We start from the raw sequence: 23,067 nt of genomic DNA, 5'->3' as shown, positions 1-23,067 counted from the left end.
GCTCTAATCACCTAGGGAGGAAAAATTCGAGAGAGGAAAGAAGGATCATACCCACCGAGTTATAATTCTGATGTAACGTGAGATAACATAATTTATACATGTGTGTAGGTTCTCTCTCTCTCTCTCTCTCTCTCTCTCTCTCTCTCTCTCTCCCCCTCCCTCCCTCCCTCCCTCCCTCCCTCCCTCCCTCCCTCTAAGGATTTGTGCCTGCAAAGCTTCCTTATTTTACTCCAAGTCTCTGGAGGGCTCTCAATTCTTTCAAAAGCAGTAGAATTTCTCAGAATCAAGTTATGAATGGTTTTAGCAGTGGTGGGCAGCATGTTGCAAAATCAGGAAATCTTTCTATCTTAAATGAGAAAAGCAAAAAGCAAAAACTGGGGCAGGGAATATCATACTTCCTGGATATCTAGATAATAGCTCCTTGGTATATTCTTAAAGAATACTATCAAAATGGGTTGGAGTCCAGAAAATACCTTTTAACATAGATACACATACTCTAGTTTCCCAGACGTTGCACACAGAATAATGGTATATGCATCGAAGAAACTTTTGTAGTACATTCCATAGTTTAAAGTCAGAGATGAGATCTCTTATAGTGTTTTACTATTTTAGTTTGTCTAGAAATAAGCAATCTTTTGCATAATCATTGCCATCCCATAATAAGAGCATCCTGATTTTTTTCAGTTCAAAAATTGGCTTAGAACATTTCATTGCCTAATTTTCACATGGTCTAATTCTGTTTATCACACGGCTTAAAAGGTAGACAGACAAGCAATGAATTCATCAGAGTTACATGGATGCACATTTTTCTTCTTGCACACTGTGAAGGGTGAGCCTAGAATTCTAAGGGTATGTGTATTGATGGTTCATTTCCTAAAGCCAACTACATGCATTATTTGTTTAGAGCACTCTGGTACTACAGTACTGATGGTAGCCACATCTTTTTTTTCTCTTTTTTTCGATACTGGGGACTGAACCCAGGGGTGCTTTACTACTGAGCTACATCAACAATCCTTACTTTTTTTTTAATTCAGTTTTATTTCCTCATGTATATATTTGGTTTTTAATTATTTTTATTCTAATTTGTTATATATGACAGCAGAATGCATTACAATTCATATTACACATATAGAACACAATTTTTCATGTCTCTGGTTATACACAAAGTAAATTCACACCATTCATGTCTTCATACATGTAATTAGGGTAATGATGTCCATCTCAATCCACCATCTTTTTTACCCCCATGCCCCTCGGCTCCCCTCTCATCCCTTGCCCTATCTAGAGTTGGTCTAATCATCCTATGCTCCCCCCTCCCTACCCCACTATGAATCAGGCTCCTTATATCAGAGAAAACATTCTGCATTTGTTTTTTTTCCCAGTCCTTTCTTTTTTTTTTTTATTTTGAGACAAGATCGTTCTAAGTTACTGAAGCTTGCCTTGAACTTTCGATCATCCTGTCTGAGCCTCTTGAGTGGCTGATATTACTGAGGTGTGTCACCACACCTGGGGGATGGAGCCCATCTTATATGAGTGGTGTTCTGGGTAATGAATTAGATAAGGAAACCAATGATAGCAATACTTAATCTTCAGACAGAAGATTAAAGTTTACCAGAGAAATGTTCACTAAACTGTGGAAGAATTGATACGTGTCCATTTGGACTATTCAGTTTTAACATATATTTATGAGTACTCTGTACTTTCTAATCCTAATCTTGCACCAAAGTCAGTCTAATAATAAATGATTTTTAAGTAAAAAAAAATAGAAATAAGTGATCTTTATAGTTTTTGACTTTATAAAAATGAAACTATATCCCTACAGTTGCTATGATGATAGAAAAATCTGTAGGATCACTATAGATTATAGCATTTACATTTATCTCCCTGAATAGTTCCTTATCTTATGATAAAAATGATGAAAATATGATGTCAAAATGATGAAGTATCTACTTTTTAGTGAACTCCCTTCTGAATTTTGGCATGTCCTGGTAAGTTGACTTCCTCACTGCCTAAATGCAATTCTATAAAATCTTTATTTTAAAAAGAAAATTTAAATGTAAAAAGTTAAAATGAAAATTTTAATTTCTGGAAGTTGCTTGTACTAAAGTTTATATAATATAAATGTTTATTATTTTAAAATAGCATCACTACAACTCTGGTTCACAATATTAAATTGTATCAATAAGACCCTAGTTTAAATGTATACTGTGAGTAGGGAAAAATTAGATAGCAAAATAGTTTCACAAATGTATGATAGAATCCATATACCTAAAGTAAGTGAAAACATGAATGTATTAGCCATTTTGCTTCAATTCATGTTTCTATTTGAAAAGCTTATTGTTTAAATAAGGGTGCATTGATAATAAAGACAATAGTATACAGGCTTTAACTTTGAGATATAAAAATAAAGACTTTAAAATGTGAGTCTCTTTTTCAGAAGAAAATCCATTTTAAAGGAGATTTATACACAAATAATTTGAACCTAAAAGTACTTTCTTTATTTGAGTATTGTGGAATACATGTCTTCAACACGCTTAGAAGAGAAACTGGAAACTACAAACAATTTATCTAGGGAACCAAACAAGGGACCAATTTGCCAGGTAATCAAGTTGAGATAAAGGTCTCAAGTAACACTTAATTTAACTATGCCCTGTTCTCTATCATAAGGGGTAGATTTTTACTGTTTATTTTTTTCTTCCATTTAATGTAAAGTGACAACAAATCCCTTGATGTCACAGTATTTCATTACAGGCCTGCCTTTACTCAAGTAAATGGTACACCTATTTATATGAATGTCTAAATAGATATTGTAGAAACCAAACAGGTCTAGAGTAAAAGATAGTGATAGCTGATAAATCAGACTCATTTAAATTGCTTCTAATGAAAGTAAACTTAAGAAGAACTTACTGAATTCTTAAGTGTTTTCTATTACCTACAGCAAAGTTCTTTATTTATTAAACATTCTGAAAAGTGCCAATATGATGCCTGGTATTTAAAATAGCATAATTTCTGCTATGTTTTCTCTATGCTTATGAAAATAAAAGCATTTCCCAGATCCCAAATGTGGAATGCAATTCAGCGCTTTCTTAAAACTCAGTACCCTGTTATTAAATGGGGGTATCCATAATTTACAAGTGTCTTTACTCCTACATTTTGTGCCAAGAAATAAGCTCAAACACACCTTCCTAAGTTTTTAAGTATTATTTAGATTTGAAATAAGTCAATTGTGTGTACAAACATTAATTCATCTTCGATAGTTTGTCCTTGCTAATAAAATATTTACTTAATAAGTTTTTGGTGTTTTCTTGGTCAAAAAAATTACAAGAAAAAATGAAATGATAAAATTTTAGACATAAAAAATGTTAGTTAAAATTAAATATGAAATTATGTTTCAGTGTGTCTTATCCCATATTGATTTTTATATCTCAAAGATAATCTGTTTAAAATATACTTAACTTCATTTTTTGTAAACAAATGCAAATTTACTTTCTACTGATTCCTCAGTTTTCATTTATCTGAATGCCTCACATCAGCAGATGGCCAGAAGCACCTATAATTCACTTTTTAACAACCATATTTATTTCCTGAAGGAAATTCTATTTACTCATTCATTAATAGCCTCTTCATTACATCATTTTCCTCCTTTGCAGCATTCAGTAATGTTATGCCATGGCTTTCATCACATAGATCTCATTTCCTTAGTGAAGGTTTCTTTTTCTCTGAGCTTACAGCTCTGTCTTCATTCATTTAATCAATAAATATTTGTTCAAATCCTATCATGTTGCAGACACATTTTATGTCCTGAGGTAAGAGTAGTGGGCCTGGAAGGTCAATAAACAGTTTAAATAAATAAACTCTAGCCAACTAAATAGTCGTAAGTGCTAAGGAGCAAAACCAAAGGAGGAAATGATGAAATCAAAGATCTAAGTGGGGATTTAGAATCTTAGGATGTGCAAAGTTGATTTTAAGTAAAGACCTGTTGAAAATGAAGGAGTGAGCCACATGAAAAATCACATGGATTTTCAAGGCAAGGAAAGCAATCACAAGGCCTTGACATTGGAATGTGTCTTTGTGGAAGGAGTGTCAAAACATGAAGAAGGTGATTATGATTGAAGCACATGAGCCCGAGACTTCCAGGGGAATATCAGAGAGAAAATGGAGTGGGCAGCTCATGTGTGGCCTTGCGAACATATTAAGGGCTTCCTGTTTACTCAGAAGAGGATGGAGAACCTTAGAGGTTTTCAGCAGAGGTGTGATATGATCTAAGTTTTTATTTAAATGGCTCCTTCTGGCTAGTGGGTTGAGAGTCTCCTCTATGAGGGACAAGGAAACAAAGTGGGAGATCTGTTTATATAGATTGTTGGTATCATCCATATTGAAGATGATGGTGGTTTGAAATTAAATTGGTGGCAATTCTGGATACATTCTAAAAGTGGAGCCCTTGGTATTAGGTCACCAATTGTATGCATATTGGTACAGAGAAGATTCATGGATAACACTAAGAATTTTGGAATGAACAACTAGAAGAACAGAACTGCCATTACCAACAATGTGGAAAATTACAGGAGAATGAGGTTAAGGTGTATGGGCAGGATAAGTTTAAGGTGTTCATTAGACTTCAATGTGTGTGCTTGTGTGTATCTGAGTTTAGGTGAGAAGTCTTTTGACTAGAGACAGAAATTTGGGGAGTAATTGGGAGTAATATTTTCTTTCTTCTTCCATACTTACTCATAAAATCTGGCTATCTTTTTATGTTCCTTTCCCATCCATCTTTTCCTCTAACCCCATCTCAGTGAACAACTGTATACAATCCCATGACTAAAAACTATGACTTTCACACAATAGGAAACTTATTTAGTGAAAGTGGCAAAACAGATAAGCAAGATCTGAAGATGGTACAACAGATTCACAGATTATTGGGCCTAATAAATGAGGCATCTATCAGGTGGAGGGCGTTAACCAGTTAATGACTGATTCTGTTTAAGTTTATATATCAAGATTTTTAAAAATAGCAGGAGCAGGAAGAAAGTGCAGGGAATTTCATTCCATAGATTAGTGAAAACTCAGATACTCTTGAATTTGTTCCCAGGTTGGGATAATATATTCCTTACAGAAAACCCTTCCACAACCAACTATAGTTAATAGCCAAATATAAATATTTATTGAGAATTCATCCCACAACTTTTTCCACCAGCATATGAAAGAAGGTGATCTAGATATTGGGGGACATTCTACTGAATATTAATAATGTGAGCACTAGCACACAGACCCAGATTAAGAGTATAGTTTCTAAATTGGCCCAGCTAGGGCAAAAAAATCTCCTATTTTCATATTTTTATTTTTGTTTACTACAGATTGATTCTGCCACTTTAAAGATTATCCTTGTCTATATCCTTTGACCACCTTGGATGGGGACTATTCTCTTTATAAATTCATCTGAGCAAGTTACTTACCTGCTGCTGACCTTAGTTTTTCTATCTGAAAATAGTATAATAGTAGTGCCTTCCTCATAAGGTAGTTATGGTGATAATATAAGTTACTACAAGAATTTAGAACATGACCTGGCATAAATGATATGTGGTAGCTATTAGCATTGTTCAAACAATTATATTCAACCTCAATATAAGGCTTCTTCCTCTGTTTCTGATTCTTCCCTCTTTCTCCTTCTTCCAGTTTTTTCTTTCTACATTGCTTTCTCCTCTTCATGAATTCAGTTATACTTCTGCCCTATCATGCATATTTTCGTCTGGATTATGTTCTTCATGCCTCTATTACTTTCCAACTTCTTTGCATAACTATTCTGTGCATAACTTTGCATAACTATGTGTAATCTATAATATTACAAATTGCCCAAATGGAATGATCACATCTCATATTTTTCTATTATTTTTAGAGTGTTGGGAAAAGTATATGGACCTTAATAAATATTGGCTGAATTGAAATGAAAAGTTGATTTGAACTTGCTCATGAAAATACCATTTGAATGCTGTCACTGAAATTTAAGATCTGTTACATTGTTTGTCAACTGTTACAGATATACATTCAGTCTTGAACAGCTGTGAGTTGTTCAGATATCACTCTAGATTTTTTTTTTCAATCTTACTGGTTATTTAACACTTAGAGGAAATTGAAGAATAATAGTATATCTGCATTTTATGCCTGAATTTTCCCTGGTTTCCTCACAGTACCTTAAATACCTAACAACAAACAAAGTTCTTCATTTAGAATTATGTCTGCCCCTGACTCACAGATGTCACAGGGCATCAGTTAAAACAACAAGAAAACACAAAACCTGTAGTGCACTGTTCCAAGGGTTCCTCAAACACAACGAGTCTAGTCCATTGGCACCAACTAAACTGAAAACTATTCCACAAGTCAGTTATTAATAGATGCCTTTTGTATTAAGTTGTGCACATTGTCTAAATCATTTTATAGAAAATCCTAATAGAAAAACTGACTTACATAGGGCAAAGGAGAGATGTAAGGAAGCAATTGTTTTTCTCTTACTTGAAAATTGGACATATGGCATTTACTTTTCCAAATTTTTTAGAACCAGGATATACTTTTAAGTCTTTTTTAACTGGGCAGAGGAGGGTCAGCTGGGTTTATAGAGAGAAATTGGAAGGCAATTCAAAGATACAAAGAAATATCAAAAATTGATAATGGTCAAGGGAATGGAATGAAGAAAAGAGGGCAGGATATTTTCTTCTTTTTCACTTTATAGTCTTTATTCCATTTAAATATGCAGTCAGGAATATCTTGCTCTTTTTATAAAGAACTGAAAATCCATTATGAATGATCAAGCAGGTTTATACATGATAAAATGTAACCAAATGTGCACAAATTAATGCAAATGATATTAGACTACTTTTGAAATTGTAAACATGTTTGGTAAAATTATGCCCAGTTTTTAAATAACTCATGTTCTTGATGTTTGTGCAACATACTTTATTGTGGTGTTTCCATAGGGGAATAGAAAAGAAAAACTACTCTTTCATAAATTGATCTGAACATAAATTCATAAGTCTAAAGAAAAACAATTTTAGAACCCCAAAAGAAACAAACAAACCAAAAACATGAAAGGAAGCAGGATCCAAACTCTCTACTCAATTTCCTTACCACTTAGTTTACTCTAATGATAAGAATGACTTTATCCTTTTGTCTAAAATTTGGCAAATTAAATTTGGTGATTGGTAGTTATTGGTGCCCCTTAGTCATATGTGGTTTAAAACACAAAGATCTTAATTTGTTTTCTGAAAATGATTAATAATATGCATAATACTAAAAAATAATCAGACTTCACTAAAGGGAATTATACCAAGTTGAACTATATGAAATTGCTGGTATTGGAACATTTAACTGACATGATGGCACTTCATAATGATCAGCTTAAAATTATTACAGTATTAACATACTCGTGGTTATACATTTAAGCAGGAAAAATGAATACAAACTAGCTTTTTAAAATGGTAAAGGAAAAACTACAAAAATAAGTAATAAGGGCAAAATTCAAGTCTCCAAAGATAAAAGGGGATAAAAACCCATTATTGATTCAATTATTCCTCACCTAGAGCTTCACTAATTTTAAGTCATGGTTCTAAACTTAGAACACAGAGTCTTGAACTGCTGATATAGAAATTGAAAAAATGAATTTTACATATTTCATTTAAAAAGCAAAGCTATAAAGAAAGAAATATACAAACAAACAAGAAAACAACAATCTCTTCTTGTTAAACATTATGGTACATGGAGACTTGGCGTGATTTAGATTTTGCACTTTTGCATATTAAGATGAATATTATAAAAGTGATAGGTGAATGGAAACTATTACCCCTGAATAAATAGCTCTGGAGATGAAGAAACATGATTGAAAATATATAACATTCTCTGAGAGAAATTTTATCAAAAGCAAACATTTTTAGTCTGCATGTGTTCTCTTCTTTTAAACTTTTTAAACTTTAACCTATATGCCAACACTGGAAATACCTTTATGTATATTTCATGTGGTTGTTAACATTTTATTTAAAGTTTTAAAATATGAATATGCAATTATATAAGTTTTAATACATTCTTAAATATAATTTCTTTTTCAGAGTTGTTTACATGGAAATTTATTTTACACTAATTTTTATGATTTGGGGATATTTGATAAAGCAATATGGAGTTTACAAATTGTTATTGTTTAGATGTAATGTCCCCAAAAAACTCACATGTGAGAAGATACAAGAAGGTTTGGAAGAGAAATGACTGAGTTATGGCTTGAACATAATTATTAAATTAATCATTAATGGGATTAACTGGTAGTAACTGGAGGCAAGTGGGGTGTGGCTGGAGGAGGTCAGTCATTGGGGGCTTTGGGGTACATATTCTATCCTTTATTTCTATGTCCCTATTCTTATGAATGAAAATGTTTATTCTCTATCTTTATATATTTTATACTTGTAAACTCCTTTTAATTTTACAGGAGCTCACAATGAGAGACTGTCTTGAGCCTCAGAGAAGACTTTGGACTTGAACTTTGAGCAATCTCCGAACTGTTAAGACTGTGGGGACTCTTGAGAATGGAGTAAATGTCTTTTGTGCTTTCAGATGATTGTTGAGCTTTTGGGGGCCAGGGGTTGAATGTTATGTTTTAGATGTGGTGTCCACCAAAAGCCATGTGTGAGAAAATTCAAGAAGGTTTGAAGGAAAAATTTTCAGTGAATTAATCCCTGAGTTGTAACTAGAGGCAGGTTGGATGTGGCTGGAGGAGGTGGGCCATAGGTACATGGCTTTGGGATATATATTTTTTATCTGGAGAGTGGAGTCACTCTCTGCTTCCTGATCATCATGAAACTGCTTCCTTCTGCTACACTCTTCTGCCATAATGTTCTGCCTCATCTCAAGACTGAGGAATGAAGCTGGCAGTCCATGGGCTGAGACCTCTGAAACCATGAGCCCCCAAATATACTTTTCTTTCTCTAAAATTTTTCTGGTTGGGTCTTTTAGTCACAGCAAGGAAAAAGCTAATTAAAACACAAACCTTGAAATTTACATAGTCATGAATTTCAATAAGAATATTTCTGTATAATCTTACTTAAATTCACACTATCTTCACAACAGGTATTGTCATTGATTCAATTTCAATACTGAGAAAACAGGGTTAAGCTGGGTGCAGTGGTGCATACCTGTATTCCCAGAAGCTTGGGAGAGGCAGGAAGATCATGAGTTCAAAGCTAGCCTCATCAATTTAGTAAGGCCGTAGGCAACTCAGTGAGACCCTCTCTCTAAATAAAACATAAAAAGGGCTGGGAATTTGGCTCAGTGATTGAGCACCTCTGGGTTCAATCTCTGGTACCAAAAAAGGGAGGTTTACCAATTTTATTTGACTTGCCTAAGTGCATAGCTTTTAAGAATCAGGTTCAGTATCCAAGTCTTTTAGGTTCAAATCCCGTGCTTTGACAAACTCTCTAGCCTAATGCTTGTTATGGCCATATAATGAAATTTCAGTGATTAGGAAAAATATTAGTAATGTTTGAATTATATATGGGTTGCCTGCCACATACTTTCATCAATGATTGATTTAAATTTCAGAATGTATGAACCCAATTAAAATATCTTCCTGGTGATATTTGCATATTTTTTTTAAGAACTCAAATGCCAGGATGATTCAGGATATAATATAAAAGAGGCTAATTTTATTTTTTCTTTTAATCTTGGGACCAATAGACTAACATTACTCTGTCCTTTTCTATCACAGAGTTCATTCTAGGATGTGCCAGACTGTCAGACATTCATTTAAGAGATATACATTGAGTGTCTATTGGGTGCCAGGTAGTGTTACAGGAGAGGAAGATGCATCTTTACTAAAGAAGAAAAAAAAAGATATTATTCTTTTCCTCCTGGTGGTTGGGCATATGATGGATGTTGGTTACCACCGGGAACAGGTCAGGAGTAGATGGCTCTTTTGCAATCCATTGTAAAATCTGAAAATTTTATTTTTTGCTATGGCTGATTCATCATCATCATCATCTTGATAAATGTAGCATACAATGGGTATCCATACCTGTAAAAGCATGCATATGTGCTTTAGATTTATAAAGCACTGAACTATTATTTTCACATTTGGGGGGGTGAAAATAATAGCTTTGAGCAGTTTAAGGTATCATAAATGCCTTGAGACACTTTGTAACTTGGTTAACAAAGAGGCATACAACCTCTAATTCTAAGAAAAAAAAATAGAAAACCCCATTAGTATCTCCTTTGGCAGTAGCCTTTAGGAATTAAATCATCTTAAAATTGAAGAAGAGAAATTGGAGTGCCAAAGACTCAAACTCTACTTCATTCTCACTTTCTGGAATTTGTCTTTATCTGGAAGATGAAGGTAATACCCTATATAAAACTTATACTTAATATGTAACATCAGCTGCCAAGCAATACATTAATGGCATATCAAATTGGGAAGTATGTTCAATCAAAAAGCATTAAAGGATTTATTAATTATGTTTCCCTGAGCTTCTGAAGATTTTTGAAAATTTACTTTTTGTGACTAAAGTAAGTTGACCTTAGAATTTGTTCTGCATAGATTATAATCTACATGTGAAAAATACTTTGTATGCATAACTATGTATTTTTTCCAAAATATTTTTCATACAATGATATATTGTTCTCATGCAAATAATGAATCACTAATTATATATCACAGATAAAAATAGCAGCATAAGTAGTCAAAGCATAGCTTGAATAGTTCAAGAATAGAAGGAAAACCTCCCTACAACTAAGTTGCAACCTCACAATTTCTATCAGCCTCATGATTTTTAAATTTTAATTTCCATTAGCAAAATGGAAGGAGTAGGAGTGAGTTGTTCTTTTTCTTTTTCTTCTAGCACTGGGGATTGAAATCAGGAGTGCTTTATTACTGAGGTACTTCCACAGTCCTTTTTATTTTATCTTTTATTTTGAGACAGGGTCTCACTAATTTGTTCCCTAGAACTTGTTATCCTACTGCCTCTGTCTCCCAAGTTTCTGGGATTACAGATGTGTGCCACTGTGCCCAGAAGAGTGAGTTTTTAAAATATATTTTAGCTGCATTGGGAATAAATTGCAGCAAGAAATCAATGTAGCACAACTGTTGGACATGATAAAATCATGGTGGGGAGAAAGGAAAAATAATATTCTATAAAAGAGAGATAAGAATAAAATGTAAAATAAAACAATATCAAAGCACATATAAATATGAGCCAGATATGTCCATAATACAATGTTTATAATCTCTTCACTATAAGACACATGAAAAATTAGGTACTCTACCAATGATTTAAGCAGGATTCATACTATAATTGATAAATTAATATTTATATGTAGTACAGAAATATATATATATATATATATATATATATATATATAGCAAATCAAACAAATATATCCCATATCATACAAACAGATGAAGAAAATATTTATAACTAAATAAATGTGCTAGTTGAAAGAATTCAATTTTCCTCAGAGAAATCATTAGCTGATTACATTATTCAAAATATTTATATATAGGCTGAAAGATCAGTTTTACAATGTGGTAATAATACATTAATAAAAATTATATTTTCCATGTACTAAACTGTTAAATGAGAAATTTTAAGTAGAATTCAAAAGGCATTTGTAATCAAAATTGGCTTTGAGATTTTATACGATCCATGATTATTTAATTTAGAATAACTGCAAAGTCTTTCAGCTGTTACATTATTAAATTGATAAAAAATCCAATGCTTTTTCTAGCATGCCCTGTATTACAATATGCACATAAACAATCATTCTTTTATTTTCCTTCAGGTATTTTGTTCAGATTTGTACATATGGTGCCTCCTGCTATTATCTACTTCCCCTAGTACCAGAATATAAAAATAGTCACTTTGCTCATGGCAATGTTGTCTTCATTTAAGTGATTGGCATTATTAAATTTGTGCTTAAATAGCATGAAGTAGATTCCACAGGCAAAAGATCTTAACCAGGTTATAGTATCTTGGTTACCAGTACTTTTGTCCCTACTTCAAAGCAAAACTGAAATGTAGAAGACAAAAATATCAAAGAAAAACTTTATAATCTTCAAGAGATCCTCTTTCAAGTTCAAGGAACACCAGCATTTTCCTACTTGGGCCCAAATCTGCTGAGAAAGTCTTTTTATTCACATATTCTCAAGTTCTATATAAATATAGGTATGGATTCACTATATTTACTTTGAAAACCTTTTCATAATCTAACATTCTCTTACTATTACCTAGTCCAAGCCACCAGGATCTATCTCTCATTCAACTGGACTCTTCTTTTACCCTTGGTTCCATATACTTCTATACTCAACGCAAGAGTCAGTGTGATCCTATTAAAACATACATCAGATCATGTCACTCACCTGTTCCAAAACCAACAATGGCTCCCATCTCTTTCAGAGTGAAAGGTAATCTTTATAATATCCCACTAGGTCATCCATAATTGGGACTCCCAAAAAGCCTATGATCTTATCCCCTATTTCCCTCTCCATATCATGCTTTACTCCAGCTACATTGGCTTTCTTGCTGTTCCTTGATCAAGAAGGGTTCACTCCCACATTTCACTCCCACATTTGGGTCTTTGTTTCCTCTACCCAGACAGCAGGGCTGACTCCCTTATTTTCTTCCAGTTTAGCTCAAATGTCCTTTATAATCTATTTAAAAGTACAAACCCATCTCTTGCCATTCCATCTACTCCTAACTCATTAATGGTCCTGCATTCCCTTATTGAACTCTACGTTGTTTTTTTTTAAAAAAAATAATATATATTACCTTGTAATATTCAATATTTACTTATTTATTTATTGTTTACTTCCTTATGTTCTATCTCCTACTACTATAATAAAAACTGTCTAAAGGGAAAGATACATTGGTTTTGTTCACCATTTTTTAAGCACATAGAAATAATGCCTGGCACATAGCAAGAACTTAATAAATATTTTGGAAAAGATAAATTCTCACTCCTTATATTACTACTTATCCTATCAACTCATTATAAGTCTCAATAGCCATCCATAAAACTTGAACACCTTTGTTTTTTGAGTTTACTACCAGTTCTTCCTTGTGCAGTTTTGGTTGAACAAGGGCTGCCTTTATTTCTTGATCCTACTTGAAGTATATATTAGGAACAAATCTTCTGCTGTCACCTGTGAGCTTTCTTCATATGTTCATTATTCTTGTCACACTCTTGATAGCATGGTGTAGATTTAAAATGTCCCCCAAAGTCTTATGTGTTGAAGGCTTGGTCTCTAATAAAGCAATGTTCAGAGGTGGTGCTTTGCAGAATTGATTAGATCATGAGCCCTCTGACCTTATAAGCAGATTAATGATAGCTGAATGGACTTCTTGGAGGCAGTAAAAACTTTAGGCAGGTGAAGCATGATTGGAGCAAGTAGGTTCACTTGTCCCTGTTCCTTTTCTTTCTCTCTTTCTGTTTCTCTGTTATCTGTCTGCCTTCCCATACCCTCTCCTTTCCAGCTAGCTTAAGCTGAGAAGCTTTCCTCTGCCATGCCCTGCACTATGATATTCTCCTCACCTCAAGCTCAAAGCAATGCTTCTGGTTGAACATGTACTGAAACTTGTGAAACAATGAGCCAAATTAAAGCTTTCCTCTTTTAAGTTGATTATTTCAGATATTTTAAACACAGCAATGAAGATCTGGCTAACACACCTGTCTACCAAAAATACAGCGTATTTTATCCACAATACAGCATCTATACTATCATCAATTTAAATAAGCCAATTGAAATGATGCATGAATGGCTTCTTTATTTCCCTTTATTTACTTGTTTTTCTTTATTTTCTTATACCTTTCCTTCTCCCCTTCTTCCTTTCTTTTATGGAATCTTTCTAAGTTGACATCAAATCATCTAGAACTAGATTCTAGGATATTTTCCTTTGAATTGGGCATTACAGACTTAATATTCTACCTTATTTTATCCACATTTGCCTTCACTATGCTCAACATAACACCCTAGAAATAACTACATGAAAGGTAGCTAAGAGCAGAGATTTGGGGGTTGTTTTGCTTACGTTAAAGTCCTGGCTTCACTAATACTAGTGAGGTCAACTTTGCCTGCTTACTTTATATTTATTTACTTTTTCATGTATAAAATGGTTATATTTGCTTCAATATGTCATAGATTTCTGGGCAGAATTAAGCAAGTAAATAGAGGTAAGTTATTAAAACTTGAGAACCTAGGTTGATTCTCATTATAGAAAAAAATAAAGCCTACTTCTCATCCTTATAAGCTAGGTTCATATTTGGGGAATTCTACACTAGTGGCATAAAGGATTTCCAAGGATTTCTATTGACAAGTGTTTATTCCACAGGGTATATGCCTTTATTATTACTATTTTTTATAATTGCCCTAGTAAAAGTTCTCCTACAAGCTGACCCTAAGACAAGAATATGCATGCAATTAATTCATTTTGGAAATGATCCTAGGAAACAGTGACAAGGGAGTTGGTTAAGAGATGGAGTAAAGAACATAATATGAGGCAGATTTCTGCTAAGTGAAATGGGATCTCTGTTCTGATTCTGAATGTTGGGTTAACCCAACTGAAGGGTGCTTATTCATCAAAGCCATCACTTATGGCTAGAGATTTGCTGGAAATTGTGAACATGCTAAGATTTAACTCCTAGAAACATCTAGGCTTTGATGACTAGAAAGAAAATGAAGGCAAAGAGTCAGAGTTCAGGGAAAGGTGAGTGAGGAAAAGGTATGGCTGAGGTCCCAAGAGTGTGTTGTATCATATACCAATGAAATGGTAACTTACAGTAAAATCAGTTATACAGAGACATTAGGATAAATTATTTTGTTTTGAACTCCTAAATGGATAATTTCTACTTTCATGATGAGATTTTGATTATTAAAAGCCTTTGTTGCAAAACTTTTGGTAAGTTAAAGCTGTAATGCAAACATTTCTATGTTCATGCTTTATATGAAATATTTCAAAACAAGATTTGGTGATTTAACCTAGAAATTTTATTTTGGTAAATTTTATTAAGACAATGTTTTTCTTAAAATACAAAGTACAAGTTATTCCTAATAGAATCTAAAACTTTCAAAGGTTTTAATTGTTTCTAAATTATGGTGACATTGTCTATGTTATGAATACTATTAACTTCTTACATATAAGAATCACAATTGATTAGCAATGCTAATATTGGCTCTGAAATAAGAATAAATATTACTTATGTGTATTGTTTCTCACTCATCTTTAGTTATACCTTAGCTAGTGTATTAGCTGTTAATGAAGATTTTCAGATATAGGTAGGCATCTATATAATCTCTGTCCAAATGATTAGATAACTTTTATGTTTAATATATCTAGTGGGGTACTAATTTAGCTATGTTTTGTTCAGAAAATAATTATTTTAACTTATTACACAATATTTTTGTTGCACTGTACCTTCACTGAACATGTATATTACACCACAGCATTACCTACTATAGTTGTGTGATTTGATCCATGCACTTCTGTCAAAAATAAAATTAACTGTAATCTAATTTTGAAAGTTCCCAACCAGTAGCTGTACAATGTATGCACTACTTTTCTATTTTTACTACTGTATAATGACAGTGATGAATGCCTTTAAGAGGAAATACATATTCATTGAAATAACTGAACTCAAAACTATTCCCCTTCAAAAAGTCCATGAAGGTAGTAAGCCCATTTTCCTGCTGCAGAAATTTTGTGGAGAGAGAGATGGAATTATACCCAGAACTGCATCTCATGAGGATTCAATAACCTAGCTAAATTCAACTTGCAGTAATAGCTCCTTACAAACACAGTAATCAATACTATTACATTTGGTGTCAACTATACTAATATTAAATTTATCAGTATGAACAAATTGCTAACTATGAGTTTAGCCATGGACCTGTCATTCGATGTGTGCCAGGTTAAGATGCACGGACACAATGATATTTAGTGTGTAACTAAATATAGTTATATTATATATAACTATAATGCAGGGTCACTAGTCTCCTGACCATCATGTCAACAAAACACGAAAAGGAATGAATATTAGCTGATTAGCAGTGATTCACATATCAAATGACAATGATGCATTTAGAAACTGTGTTGATATAAAAATTTAGTTAGTGTGGGTAATGACAGGTATGATGGCATTACTCCTTTATCAATTGACTGGATTTCTTTTCTTCACTGAATCCATAAGTGATTTCACTTTTACTTCAAAAAGAATAAGAAACAGCACAACATTGAAATGAAAGGACTAGTTCCAGAGATACATATAGCTCTTATTTTTATTCTGTAATTTTATAGCTTATTTGATATAAGATATTAAAGTCAATTCATTCGAGATATTGAAACACCAATTTCCAAAACAAACAGCATTATCTATTTGTGTACTTAGGCAGACAAATGTGTGACATGGAATGAGCTCCTAAGAAATCATTTAGAGTAAAAATGCTTTCACAAATATGTACTGATGATAGCAAACTCATCTTCTGTCTATATTCTTATGCTGTTTGCACTAAAAAATACCAAGCTCTGGTTATGCTATAATATTTCATTTTGAGTGTGAAATGTATGATCACAAAAATTATCTTGAAGACACACATTATTATGTACATTTTCTTCATACTACATTTAATTTATCTTCAGACACTGCCTTCTAAAATTCATTGCATATTCCCTCACCATTATTTGTCTTGGTTCAGAATTCAGTAACATGCTGTTATTAGTTTGAAAGAAAAAAAGCTGTATTTGGGTAGTAGCCTTTGGCTGGTAGTTTTAAAATAGTTAATTGATTTCTATTTACATTTCCTATATTATAGCATATGTGTTGACATTTATCTATAATAAAATATCTATATTATAAGTGGAAATTTTAAAAATGAAAACAACACATAACATACAACTTTAAATCTCATCTAATTTGCCTTTTTGGGGAAAACAAACTAAAGTATTGGTTAGAAATGAAATGTTTCTCTATCAAAGCTTGCTTTTTGTGAACACTTTCTGCCCTGGGTACCTCCAAAAACTTTGTTTTGGAAAGCATCTTGACCCTAAATATTATAAAAGATCATTTCTAATTTATGTTTCAATTTCTATACCTTATTACTCAAGCTACCAATTCTATATTTTTAGAATTGTTATAAAAATTTATAATTTTGTCAAAATAAACCCAACTATTATATATAACTATAATGCAGGAATAAAAAAACATTAAAAAACAAGCATTCCATGAGTAAATAAAAATACCTTCATTGTGTATACAATTTAAGCCAATTATTCTGGTAATATAAATGACCGATGTGATCATCTTGTAAAATCTAAATGAAAGAGCTTTGTTTTACCTTCAAAGACTCCTCTTGTTTAAAAAGATCTTCAAAATCTTTAGCACAGAGGTCAGGCGCATTGAGAAGTTGTTCCACTTCTGATAGGGCTTGTGAGACATGAGTGATCTCAGTCAGATAAGTAGAAGGCACATAAGAAATTTCCAAAGGCATGTCTTCAGTCATCACCACCATTGTTTCTTCACGGAGAGTGTGCTGGTATAGATATACAAAAGAATAATATTTTTAGCTTCTTATAATAAAAAGTCATTCATTGAGTTGTTATAGACTCCAGTGTATAGCTGACAGAAGGTTGAAAATGGATTACAAAGAAACTCATTATGATAACTCTAGTAAAATAGTTTTATTGTTTATATACCCTCTTCAAAAAAATGTTAGAAGCACTTTATAATAAGAGATACATACACACTAGCACCATGAATATAAGATGAAAGACCAACAGTCATAAGGCTGAGAGGAGAATAGTTTTACCCTAAAAAAATAATGTTTACAGCTACCTTTTAATTCTAAGCTTACTGGAAATTTAGGTGTGGGGTGGGGTGAGGTTTCTGCATTTGTTTTACTTATAACAAAGGAACACTTTCTATCCTTATTCCTCCCTATTCTTGATTTATGTACAGGAGTCATAAAGTGGTTTTAGTTAGTATGTAATTTTCTATTCAGCCCAACCCTACCCCAAATCCCAGATTTTTAACCCTACTCATTAATGTTAGTTTCTTATTAAATTAAGCTAATTAAGATGCTAAATGAGTAGGGTGACTCTGGAATTCAAATCTTAATAAGAATTCCAGAGTGTCCTGAGATCTAAGAGAGAATTCTTTCTGTATCTTCACTTTCCTCACTGGCATCCAAGTGCTAGGAGTGATCAGAATTTGCAGTTTTTTGAGGGTTTGCAAGTGGTGTCTCTTTTCCTATTCTTTTTAAGAGCAAGAAATAAATACCATTTGGCACGCAAATTTATAAAGATGGATGACCTCTGCCCCCTTCTGTCTACAGTATAGGCAGCAACATTTTTTGTAATTGAAATTATTCTCCCAGTAACTTTGTTTTGAATTGATCAAATGCCACCTGTCTGTTGATAGGGTCAGCTGAGGATTTAAGTGGCAGGGTCTCTGGGGAAAGCTGGACAATAAGCATGCTAACACAGCCATTTATTACTACACAGACTTTTTCAACAATACCATATTCATTTTTGCAATAATTATAATAAAATGGACTTTTTGATCCCAGACTGACTCCTACACAAACATGAGTCAAAATTATAGGCTGATCAATTTATTTTCTTTTAATTTATCTGGCCCAGGTTTCTTTATACTCAATACTTACATGATAATTTAGATGTCTCATCTAATTATGATGTAGAAAATTCACAGAATTGCACAGATTAAACTTTAAGTGACATAGTCATACATTTTACAAAATTGATTTATTGTATACATCATAATCAAATCCATGACACATGTTTCTGCATGATCAATGGAAATATATATACATTTCTAATTTGCTTTTTGAGTGATATTAGAAACTTGAGATAAAGTTTGATGAAGACAATTCAACATTTCAGCATAGATTTCAAAATCCAAATTCTCAAATTCTCCATTACAAACCAAACATTTCAACAATTAAAAAATAGATTTATACTTATACACATAGCCCCCTGAATTTTTTGTATGTACATACATATATATATCACATGTGTAGATGTTATATATGTGCATACATGTATATACACATATACATATGCATACTACATATATATGTGTATATAAAATTCAGGGGGTCTATGTGTATATGTATATGTATTGGTATGTATACATATATCTATGTATATGTATATATGTATACATACATATCTGTGTATATAGACATATATGTATATATATGCATGTATGTACAACATATATATACATATATATGTATACATACATATATACACATATATATACATATATATTATATATAAATTCAGGGGGTATTTGAGTGTAAAATATCCACCGACTTATGGAGTTTAAGTATTAGAGTCAGTAGAGCAAGTCAAACAAAGTTATTGTAACTCACATGCATTCCATCAGTCAGATGACTATGTTGTTCTTAACAAAATCTCCAAGCTAATAGATTTGTGATTTTAATTGTATAAGTTGCTTTAACCCCTGAGATAAAAACCTACATCGTCAATAACAAGCATAATTCTTATAACATTTTATATAATGATGCAATTACATTTGTTTGTAATGTAATGCATTTTATTCCTACTTTTAGAAAACAGTTTTATTAGGGACAGAGTTGGGTGGAGGACAGATTACATTTTTTCTTTTAATAATTATTTTGTTGTATTAACCAAGATGTTGTTTGTGAATTAGACAGAACTTCAAAATATTTAAAGAACTTCTGAGTCTCATTAAAAAATGTGTGAATTCCAAAAGGTTTTGAAGTTTATTCTCATGATTTTTTCTTAAAAGAAAAATAATTGACAGTTCTTCATATCTTTTTTTCTGTTTTTTATTGATATGCAGTTTTCTTAATGTTCAGTACCAAGATGTGGCATAATCTCAGCTATTTAGATGCATATTGGTGCCTTATAAACATAGTAATTATGAATTATAGATTGCAAGGAAGTGAGAAGCTAAATACAATAAAGAAAGGAGACACTAAAACTCACATATGACTACTAACTTAGATTCACTTTCTGAAAAAAAGATTTAAAACCCAAATTTCTACTTCTTTGGCATTTGTAATTAATTATATTTTAATTTGCACAGAGGAACTTTAAATGAGTTTTACTTTAATAATTAGTGTTAACCACACAGCTCTGAAGACTGGAATGCTGAGTCTCAGCAAAAAATATCTAAGGTCAGCTGCAGTTCCAAACTAGGGCTCTGAGAATATCTGCAGCACACTGTCCTCTGGCTTCTCATTTGTTAAGCTTTTCTCTACTTGATCACATGTGTCTGACATAGATTTTTTTTTATTGCCTACGAATTAATGTACTTTTTCCCCTTCATAATAAACATTGAAAAACACATCAAAATAAAAAGCATTTTCACCTCTGTCTCAATGGAATACTCTTTTAGGGTCACATCATAAGGCATCTATTCAAATCCCCAAATTTTCAAATAATTGAAATTTTACATCTGGTTCTAGAAACAAGTTTTGTTATTTTAAAAATATTCTTTAAAACTGAAGCCTTTATTAACCTTATTATGATACCCTTCAAAGAAACATTGGTCATTTTATAGAAAGCTCTATTAATATGCATATTGAGATCATTTTCAAGATCATCAGAGATAGGTCTTGGAGCAATTGGTGTCCCTTCGTGAAAATAAATGGACTAATCATGCCACATCCTGTCCATCCTATGCTCAGATACAGCATGAAGAGTTTTTCTTGAACATTTAGAAATATTTAAACCTTTACAATTGATAAGACCAAAGAAAAGGAAAGGTGGAATCTTTTACTTTAGAAAAGATCTGATTGAGAAAACCATTACAATTTTTGCTGTCCTAAACTACTGCTAATTAAATAATCTTTTTCCTCTTACCAAAAATATATTAGTATGCCTTTAATTCCTAAAATGTCTCTTATTAAAATTACCTTTGGTCACAGATTCAGCTATATTTTATAAAATAAACCCAGAATAGCAAATATGCATTCCATATATTTAATGAATACTTATTTATGGGAGGATTTTTCTGTTCTACTATCTTGATATATAGCATCCAGCGATCATAGATAACACGTTAAGTAGTACAGATCAACCAAATAGAGAAAACTAAAGTAGGATTATGTGAAATTTGGGGAGAAATAGATATATTCAAAATAACTCTGATACTACTATGAAACTATCAACTCAGTTTCAAGAAAAATGTTTTATAAAATTTCAATTTTTATAATATTCTAATTTATTATAATATTCTAATACATATGATAATTTTAATATATAGGAACATATCATAATTTTCATATACAAGAAATTGCCAAAAATTAAATCAAGAGAGTCAGACATTTGGAGATCTAGTTTACTATTTATTCCTCTAAAGTATATTTTGCTGGGCACAGTGGTACATGCAGGAGTATCACAGGTTCCAATCCAGCCTTAGCAATTTAGCGAGACTGTAAGCAGCCTAGTGAGAACCTGTCTCCAAATAAAAAATTTAAAAAGGGGTGGGGATATGGCTCAGTGGTTAAGTGCCTGTGGGCTCAATCCCTTTACACCCCTAACAAAAGTATATCATTCTTTTTGACACAGTTATGCATGTTTATAATGAATAAACTATATCCACTGAATAATTTCCAGTTTGGTTTAATAACAATTTTAGAAAGTTATTAAAAATCAGTGTAATTGGAAGTATCATGTTCAGTTTTTCTTCTTTATGCAAAACCCATGCACTCATATTGAGATTAAGCCTTTTCATTTGAATTTCACTAGTTCTTCCTTGAATAATTATATCCTCCTGAATTATGATATGTACAAATCCTGGTTAACCTTTTGCTTTTGGTAACATTCTTTACCATCTTATATCATTATAGATATTCATGCATCATTAGGAAGTGCTATACCCATACTAATTCATTTTTATTTCTCTCTATTCATTTTCATTTTAACTATATATACCCAAATGAATACACTATCCTACTTTCTAGTAACAAAGGTCAAAAGTCCAAAATTGCCTATTTTTATTTAAAAATAGAAAGTTTAATCAATACTTATAAAGGATTATTATAGAACACAACTATGATTTGTATGAACTAAAGTTGAAGTCAAAATGGTTTTGAGAGTTTGAGCTATGTAAGTAGGCATAGGCATCAGTTATAAAGTTTTAAATAAACTTTAGTTTCTCTGAAAGTTGAGTTATCACGTTTTTCCATTACTTAAAATTTGTTTCTTGAAGGGTCACATAACTGCATGAGATAAAGGCAATTTTGTTTTGAAAGAAATGATGCATTATATCAGGATTTTTAACAGAAAATGTCTTCCTCCATGATTTAAAGAACTTTTCTCCCCTTCAAATGCATTGTGGCTAGTGGCCCATTTATGAGTTATGAAGTCAAAGATACTTAAGAAGAAAAATGTATTATATGCCATATTATTAAGACATATGCCTCACAATATCAATATATTTCATATAAATATGCTACACAGAAAATATGTCAATACATTTAGAATCTAATAAAGGATATTGTCTAAATAAAATTAATATAGTGATGGGGTCATCGTTTTACTTCATAGTGCTAACATAAAGATGTTGAATCCTCAAAATACATTTATTTATTAATAAATTGAATCATGATAGGAAAATCTGTTAATTTATATCTTATCATATTCTTTTTTCTCCAAGTTTGGTGATTTTCTTTTATTTTACTCTGATGCAAAACCAAAGATTCCACTACAGCACAGATATATATTGGTATATATTAAAATATATTCGTATATACTAAAACTTCATGAAAAAGAGATGTCCCAGCTATCCCACTAAGTTTATATTCAAAAGACTTTAAAACATCATACTACAATGACTCAGCCACATCAATATTTATAGCAGCACAATCACAATAGCTAAATTGTGGAACCAACCTAGATCCCCTTCAATAGATGAATAGATAAATAAACTGTGGTATATATACACAAATTCAGGATTGAGAGAGAATAAAATCATGGCATTTGCTGGTAAATGGATGGTGTTGGAGAATATCATGCTAAGTGAAGTAAGCCAATCCCA

At 32.1% G+C, this 23,067-nt stretch overlaps 1 protein-coding gene across 3 annotated transcripts in view; it reads right to left on the bottom strand.

Annotated features, from left to right (window-relative positions):
* Dmd (dystrophin) overlaps positions 1–23,067 on the bottom strand; it is a 2,014,880-nt gene that overhangs the window by 1,157,880 nt on the left and 833,933 nt on the right. For all 3 annotated transcript variants that reach the window (XM_077794046.1, XM_077794047.1, XM_077794048.1), the window contains one exon: positions 17,351–17,545. In XM_077794046.1, the coding sequence (XP_077650172.1) occupies positions 17,351–17,545 (195 nt within the window). The remainder of the gene's footprint in view (positions 1–17,350; positions 17,546–23,067) is intronic.

This window comes from Urocitellus parryii, chromosome X (genome assembly GCF_045843805.1).
Source record: "Urocitellus parryii isolate mUroPar1 chromosome X, mUroPar1.hap1, whole genome shotgun sequence".
NCBI lineage: Eukaryota > Metazoa > Chordata > Mammalia > Rodentia > Sciuridae > Urocitellus > Urocitellus parryii.
This window is presented reverse-complemented; position numbering and strand designations above follow the sequence as displayed.